The sequence below is a fragment of the Sinocyclocheilus grahami genome, unplaced genomic scaffold, assembly GCF_001515645.1.
Source record: "Sinocyclocheilus grahami isolate Dianchi unplaced genomic scaffold, SAMN03320097.WGS_v1.1 scaffold1384.1, whole genome shotgun sequence".
Classification (NCBI taxonomy): Eukaryota; Metazoa; Chordata; class Actinopteri; order Cypriniformes; family Cyprinidae; genus Sinocyclocheilus; species Sinocyclocheilus grahami.
The window spans coordinates 147,319-155,666 of record NW_015506563.1 but is presented as its reverse complement, the minus strand read 5'-3'; the positions used below and the strand labels follow the sequence as shown (position 1 = coordinate 155,666).

The 8,348-nt window shown below is 41.5% G+C and overlaps 1 protein-coding gene across 1 annotated transcript; it reads right to left on the bottom strand.

Annotated features, from left to right (window-relative positions):
• Positions 1–894: 894 nt before the first annotated feature.
• On the bottom strand, positions 895–3,293 carry LOC107569822 (5-hydroxytryptamine receptor 1E). The gene is made up of 2 exons (XM_016255979.1): positions 3,290–3,293; positions 895–2,096 (listed from the first exon to the last, which is right to left on the bottom strand). The coding sequence occupies exons 1-2, from the start codon at positions 3,291–3,293 to the stop codon at positions 895–897; spliced, it is 1,206 nt and encodes a 401-aa protein (XP_016111465.1).
• Positions 3,294–8,348: the final 5,055 nt, after the last annotated feature.

The following is an 8,348-nucleotide window of genomic DNA, read 5'->3' as shown; positions in this document are numbered from 1 at the left end:
AACCCTTTCCTATACCAACTGTATGTGTGTGTGTGTGTGTGTGTATGTTAGACCAGTTTATGTGTTTATGTAGGATGTTAGACCACTTTATGTGTTTATGTAGTCTGTTAGACTAGTTTAAGTGTTTATGTAGTTAATAAAACCTTACTTGTATCACACTTGACGTGGTTCATTGTTTGCTTATAACTGGAGTCACTTAATCACGCAGATTTATGCTACAAGCTTTTGTAGAATTGTACAGTAAGAAAGTTATTTCCCTTAACCAGGAAATTAACGTTCTTAGAATTGACAAGACAGTTGACCCTGAGTGGTCAGCTAAATATCTACAGCGGATCTAAAATATTCATAATTAATTATAACTAGTTATGGTTAATTATTCATATTTCCCATGAGCTGATTTGTTACATGCCTTAGCACCCAATAAATTCACCTGTCTGTTGCTTGTAGACAGGCTTTTTGGTCCTTTGCACAGCACGCAACCTGAATATATATTTCTCTTTTATTGTCCATTCTAAACGTTAAGCCCCTTTATCCCTAGAATCTATCAGGGTTGTAACAACTGATTTTCACCAATCAGATGTTCCCTAGCATGGGGATGTCTCCACCACTCTATGAAAATGACCTGAATCCTATTGGTTACATAAAAAAGCACAAGACGAGCCCTTTGGGTGTGTCCCACCCAAATCCCTTGTTTGAACAGGAAATACATTGGTTCGCTTGTCAAGCCAGTTCATGTCATTGCTCAATAATCAGATGATGATGTGCTGTAGAAAAACAGACATTGGATTTTCATTTTATTAAAACAATGTGATCAGCTCTTCCCAGAGGACAAAACTCAAATGTAGTTTGGAATGTCTTGATCCCAATGAAGCAGCTGCCCATGTACAGATGTGTCTATGTGTGCTCCTTACGCCTGATCAGTCTCTTGAAAGCCTGCTTAAAGTCCTCGTTGAAGCTTGTATACAGTAGCGGGTTAATGAGCGAGTTGACGTAGCCCAGCCAGGTGAGGGCATCTGACAGGTGAGGCGAGGGGTTCAGCACATTCAGGCCCACCAGCAGCTCTTTCAGGAAGAACGGGAGCCAGCACAGGATAAAGGCTCCCAGGATGAGCCCCAAAATCCGAGCTGCCTTCCTCTCCCGAGACGTACAGATCTGGTTCCTCTCGTCCAGCTCTGGCGTCTCCATATCAAGTGGAGTCACACGGACGGTGGCATGGTTGCGGTCGAACTCCACGGTGTGGTCAGAGTTGGACACGTCCGAGATGCAGAAGGCGTGCGTGACCCGGCAGTGGTTCATCGAGTTGGTGCTGTCTGTGCTGCGGCTGCTGAGGTGGCGTGAAGAGCCACGCTTCTGGTAGAGCGTCTTGGCAGCACTGTAAATCCGGGAGTAAAGGATGAGTATGAGAGTCATGGGGATGTAGAAAGCACCGAATGTGGAGTAGATGGTGTAGCCCACATGGTCGTGCTCGATGATGCACTGCTGCGGGCCTGTCCCATCCCCGCGCTGCCTCCAGAACAGAGGCGGTATGGAGATGAAGATGGAAATCACCCAGACGGTGGCCACCATGACGCCGGCGCGTCGAGCCGTCCTCTTGCGGGCGTACTCGATGGCTTTAGTGATGGCCCAGTAGCGGTCGAGTGCGATCACGCACAGGTGCAGGATAGAGCAGGTGCAGCAGGTTATGTCGACGCTCAGCCATGCCTCGCACACAAACTGCCCCAGTGACCACGTCTCGGTAGTGATGTAGAGGATGCTGATGGGCATGACCAGCACGGCCACCAGGAAGTCAGTGACGGCCAGAGAGCAGATGAGGTAGTTTGCAGGGAGGTGGAGCTTCTTGGTGGTGCAGATGGCCGCGATGACAGCGCTGTTCACCACGGCCGTTAGCAGCGTCACGAGCGCCAGCAGAGCCACCACGGCCAACCGTTCCGTCATCAGCTCAACGTGGAAGGCCGCTCCTGGTGTGGCGGTGGTGTTGGTTGCATTGGCTGGAGCGCCGGCGCTTTCTCCCATGTAACGCTCCATCTCTATCCTGTGGCCGGTCTCTCCCTCAGTCAGGAGGATCCCTCTGTCCAGGACTAAAGCCCCAAAGACTTCTGCACTGGATCAATGACAGCCTGTCAAACACACAATTAACATGGTATTTATGTCAAATTAGTTAATTAAAATTTCCAGAACATGTAGACACAGTGGCATCTAATAAAGGAGTAATTCACAGCTGGCAAATTGGGCTTGCCTGTCTATGCAGTAGAAACGTGAAAACGTTTTGAAATCGGTGCTGCATTACTAGAGAAAACAGAAAAAGGGCTTGACGTTCACTTTTTCCAAAAACTTTAATACAATTTAATACACTTTGAATTTTAGTGCCGCCCCTCTGCCAATCCAACTGTCTGTGGGAAGGAATGCACAAATGCAGAAGTTAGAGAGTCGGACTCGTAACCCAAAGGTTGCGAGTTCGAGTCTCAGGTCCCGCAGGAATTGTAGGTGGGGGGAGTGCATGTACATTGCTCTCTTCCACCTTCAATACCACGAATGGCGTGCCCTTGAGCAAGGCACCGAACCCCCAACTGCTCCCCGGGCGCCGCAGCATAAATGGCTGCCCACTGCTCCGGGTGTGTGTTCACAGTGTGTGTGTGTTCACTGCTGTGTGTGTGCACTTAGGATGGGTTAAATGCAGAGCACTAATTCCTAGTATGGGTAATCATACTTGGCCACATGTCACATCACTTTCACTTTCAAAATGGTGTGTTTTGCATCATCTGGTGGACTTTTGCTAACAAATAATCATGATATCTAAGTGCAGATGACATGGAGAAAGAGTACCCATTGTTTGTTTACTTATAGTTCTGACATTGTAATAATTTAAAGTTGAAAATCTCTGGCAATGGCAATGTGAAGTTTATTTCTAGAGCACAATTCAAATCAACTAAAAGTTGACCAAAGTGCTTTACAGTAACAGAAATTTAACAACATTCAAAGCAAAACACAACATGGGAGATTGTATTAATCTTTATGATACATTAAAAGCCAGGGAAAACAAATTAGTTTTTAGTTTAGATTTAAAGTCTGAAAGTGCTTGAACCGTTTTAATAATACACAGAGGAAGACTGTTTCACAGTTTAGGGGAAACAACAGAAAAATCCTGATCCTCTCTTTATTTTAGTCTAGTTAACATTTTTGAAAGAGAGCCAGCGCTTGACTTTTGCCAAGAGCCTTAGCTGGTAAAAGCTTTTTTTCTGGTTTATAAAAGTAAGACAACTGTTCCAGATTAAGATTTTGGATATCATACCCATCGGGGGGATTAAACACAACAATCTCTGTTTTGGATTAATTTAATTTAAGACATCCGAAGTCAGTTAAGTCAAATCAGTTAAGCAAGCCAAAAAAGTCTGTAAGGCATTTGAATCATACAGTTTCAATGGCAGATATATTTGAGTGTCATCTACAAATCAATGAACGAAACACCATGTTTCCTAAAAATGGTGGACGCATATATAGAGAAAATAATACAGGTGACAGGATAGATCCCTGTGGGACACCAAAAATTGTGGGGAGCTGCAGCAGAAGAAAAATCTCCAAGACAGACTGAGAAATTTATGTTTGACAGATAAGTGCTAAACCATTTTAGGACATTTCCTTTAATCCCATCATTTGTGATCGGAGAAATGACAAACAACAAGCGCTACTCTACACTGCCCAAAACTCGCGTTTGAATCATCAGTGGTTTACTCTCCCAGGATCAGGAAACAGACCTCCATAAAATGCACTGCACACATCTGAATATTTGGGTTGAAGTGTTCTGGAACAGTGTTGTGAATACAACTTAACCACTGATTTCTAGTCGTGTCCTCTTTTGGAAGAACAAACAAAAGTAATTTCGCTTTCACAACAAAACACACAGCGCCTTCACGACATGGCGACGGCAACAACAATACTACACCGAGAATAAAAGTTACGCCTTCTTTCTTTGCGTGAACATTTGGGCGGCGTTATGCAAATCTTCCCACATAGTGAGGTAGACATGTGGGGGCGTGTTAGAACGAGCCGTTTTAGGGGGGCGTGGCTGACTCTTAACTTTTATAAAGAATATCTCTTTGGATTTGAGGCTTTAGTCTTTGCAACTTTACAGATCTTCTTTATGCACCAAGAGCTTGTAACACTCCAAAGAGAAAGGAAAACTTGAAATCGCATCATATGACCCCTTTAAAATGTTTATAAATATTCAGTTTTATTAATTAATGTGTGCTGTGTCTGGGTTTTACAGAGCAGCTGTTTTCATATAAAAATCACTGATCTAATGTCATATCAGAATTTATTTACAGAAAGCTCAATAGCAGTATGTTCATAGTAATTATATTGACTAATATTAATAAAATTATTGATATTAAGAATAAAGTAAATATTATTTCACTATAGATGTTAATTATAGCACTTTACAAGTACAATAATGCAGGGATGTAACTACATTTTTTTTTATTTAACCAGAAAAAACATTATTGTTTTACATATTCATTATTGTCCAGGGAGAAAAATGAAGTGTTCCAGCTCTGATCTAAGTGATGTCTTTAGTGATTGTGACCTGTGATGAAGTGATTTTGTGAGAGAGATATTGATTATGGCATTTTCCAGGTGTGTCTGGTCCATGTCCTGCTGAAGACAAATGAATTTATGCCTCTGCTTGGATTTGCTTTTCTCCAGTCACAGCGGCTCTGACCGGCTGCCCCGCAGGTACAAACAGGAACAGAATGAAGTGAATTTAATGCAGGTTTTGTGTCTCAAGGGCAAAGTCAGCAGTGGAGAATGCATTTATATTAATGCAGTTATTTAGAAGAAAAAGAAATGGATTCACAGGCTGTAGAGCACAGAACCATCGCAAAGATACACACAAACAAACACATGCATGATTACAACACATCTGTATAATTTAATTCATATTTAAACCAAAGAGTGGAGCCAATTAATCTTATCTCCTTCAGTTTTGAGCACAGCACATGCTAAATATAACCTTCCTAACATGTGAATTTAATGAAGAAGTAAGCCATTACTGGTCACGGGTATTAGCACAGCTATTACTCACTGAATGAAGCGACATACACTCTAGTTTCTACTCTTCAGAGCAATGATGACCACAAAAACTTCAGCATAGCAGAAACTCTATTAAATGTGTCCCTGCAGCACAAAAGCAGTGTTAAGTCGCTGGGGTATATTTGTAGCAATAGCCAACAATACATTGTATGGGTCACAATTATACATTTCTCTTTTATGCCAAAAATCATTAGGATATTAAGTAAAGATCATGTTCCATGAAGATATTTTGTAAATGTGAATGTCCTACTGTAAATATATCAAAACTTAATGTTTGATTAGTAATATGCATTGCTAAGAACTTCAGTTGGACAACTTTAAAGATGATTTTCTCAATATTTAGATTTTTTTGCACCCTCAGATTCCAGATTTTCAAATAATTGTATCTCAGCCAGATTTTGTCCTATCCTATTTATTCAGCTTTCAGATTGTATAAATCTCAATTTCAAAAAATTGACCCTTATGACTGGTTTTGTGGTCCAGGGTCACAAATGTCAAACATAAATGAACATTAAACAGTAGCAGGCCTTTCCTTTAACTCAAAATCATGTAAAATAACACTTCATTTCAGCATTTACAATCGTGAGCCAGCCCTTTGCAAAGCTGGGAAATGAAAATCCACCACCCAGTTTTGGTTAACGCAACAGAGTTGATTAACATAGTTCTTCATAGTTCTTGTGAAGTGAAATGTCAAATCTTTGCTTCAACCTACTTATTTGGTCAGAACTGTGTTGTACTGTTTTGGCTTGTAAACGGTGCTTGATCTGTGCAGATTTCTATCCTGATTCAGAAAAGACAACTTTTTCACTGGAGAAAGCTTTTATTATGGATTATGGACTCGTATTTTAGCCAGAAGCAACCGTTTAAAAGCGTCTTGATGGTTTTGTTTGTTACAAACACCGTTTTTGGTTTCAAACGATGTTAATTGATGGACTGGAATCATGTGGATTACTTCAGCTGTTTGGACTTTTATTCTGACGGCACCCATTCACTGCAGAGCATCCATTGCTGAGCAAGTGATGGAATGCTACATTTTTCCAAGTCTGATGAAAACAGAAATTTATCTACATCTTTTTTTATCCTTTATTTAGCCAGGAAAATCCCATTGAGACTTCACAATCTCTTCTTCCAGGGAGACCTGGGGTCTTAGATGGCGATAGGGTGAGGACATTTTCAGCTAATTTTAATTTATAAGTGAACTATTCCTTTAAGATCCCCTCCGTTTTACAGATTTATATGGGTTGAGCGAAACTGAGTGTACATGACAATGAAACTAAATATTCAAAAATCACGCCACTTTAACTCTAAGTAAACTGAACAATTAACACAATTTTTTTTTTGAGTGAACAATTGTAAGTACTACATAAACAATACTTTTTTTGTTATTGTTATATTTAATTTGTCTCCATCACAACTGCCTGTCTCAGATATTTATTACGACAGATGTAACAAACTATATGACTGAATTGCTTCCTCAATCATCTCTTCATATAATCATCGACATATAATCACAGAACAAGTACCACCAATTGTGCTCCATCTTCCTGAACAAAACTTTTGTAAAAACTACAGTTAAGTCATTATAATCTCAACAACTGAATTACAATAGTTACATTTCTTGGTTACTTGTCAAATTCTGCAACAGATAGAATAGTTAACAAGTAGAATAGATTAGCAAACTGAATTCATGCTACTGAACATTGTTTTTTGTCTTTACTTACATGTCGCATGCATCAGAAAGAATGTCAATTTCCAGTATCCATCAAGTCAGCTGATATGAAATAATAACAATGTTAGCCAATATATCAGTGGCCAATAGCACATTATGTGAGGGATCAAGTGCAGTTAGCCAACCTTTATCAATTAGGTTTTATGCATTTTTGCATTATATCCCTTTGCTGATCTGGACAACTATCATTATTCACAAATACTGAGCTCTGTGAAAAGCTGTCATTAGCAAAAGTCAGCTGCACTAAAGCATTAAAAACTCAAATTTAAACAAACTCACCCAGACTTAATGGTGCGTGTGCAGGTGAGCTGCTGTTACTTCTCTCTCCCAGAGACATGCTCACTCTCTCTCACACACACACAAGTGTTTTCAGAAGACTGAATGTCTTTCCAAAGGTTTTGTGTCTTCTCTTTATCCGGTGCAATCACACTAATGATAAAGACATGAATGAGCAATCACACAACAGTAGCCTGTAATTGCACAGCTTTGATTGACAGCTCGGCCGGTCCCTAGAGGTCAGAGGAGGCTCTGAAATCCTTCAGAAGAGGTTCAAGCCTCACAATAACACAATCATCACTGGCGTTCTTCCCAAGTATCGTTCATCGACCTTTTGCGTGAGCGCTGTGTTTGCGTAGGCCGCCTCATTATTTGCAGTTGTTGGGATATTTCTAAAGTGGCTGTCGTGACACACGGGCCTGAGCACTCATCTCTAAGTGAAGCCCAGGGATGTAACTCATGAGGTGAGATGATTACAGATACGAGGAAATGCTGCAGCTGCAAATTCTTGTAAAAGAATAAGCTTTATTACAGGTTTAATTATTTGAATGTGCACTCAGTAAGTTCCCTTTCGAAATGGTCTATCCCATTGCTTGAAACACTTGGGTAAACCCAGCTTTCCTCTGAATACTGAAGCCTGATTTGTTAACGTTTTGTGCAGCTGCACAAACCAACGGCATTTCATCTTGCCAAAACAGGTGGGGCCGACTGCCTATATAAGTCACCACTAAGTGCCGAAGATTATCTCCTCACAGAAGAACGAAGAAGCCTGCTACTCGCTGTAGAAGAGCCCCAGCAGAGGACAACGCTCTCTCCATCTGGTGACGAAAAAGGTCAAATATCCGCTTCTAACTAAGTAAATTTTAGCGAGGTTTGTTGGGAAATGTCATGCCACAAGGGTGGCACATGCAGGGCAACCCTACACGCCTCGGACAAACACAGTGAGTACGTCGCTGAGGCAGCACTCATGGAGATGGATTGCTCTCATTGCGAGAGCATGAGTCTCACCTTGCTACGTTCGCAGATCACTTTCTACATTGAAGAGCCTCGGAGGAAGAAACGGTGGAGTCAGAGGGCTGAGCAGACAAGCTTGAGTGAGCTCACGTCAGTGCAAGGCCCACATGCCACACTCTCCCTGCAGCGAGATGATTCCCCGGTGCTCTTCTCTCGTAATGATCAGCACCCCTCGTCTGGAACGAGCGGCATGGTCCGTGGAGGACCCTGGATTCCTTCCGGCCAGAGAATTTGGTGGTGTACG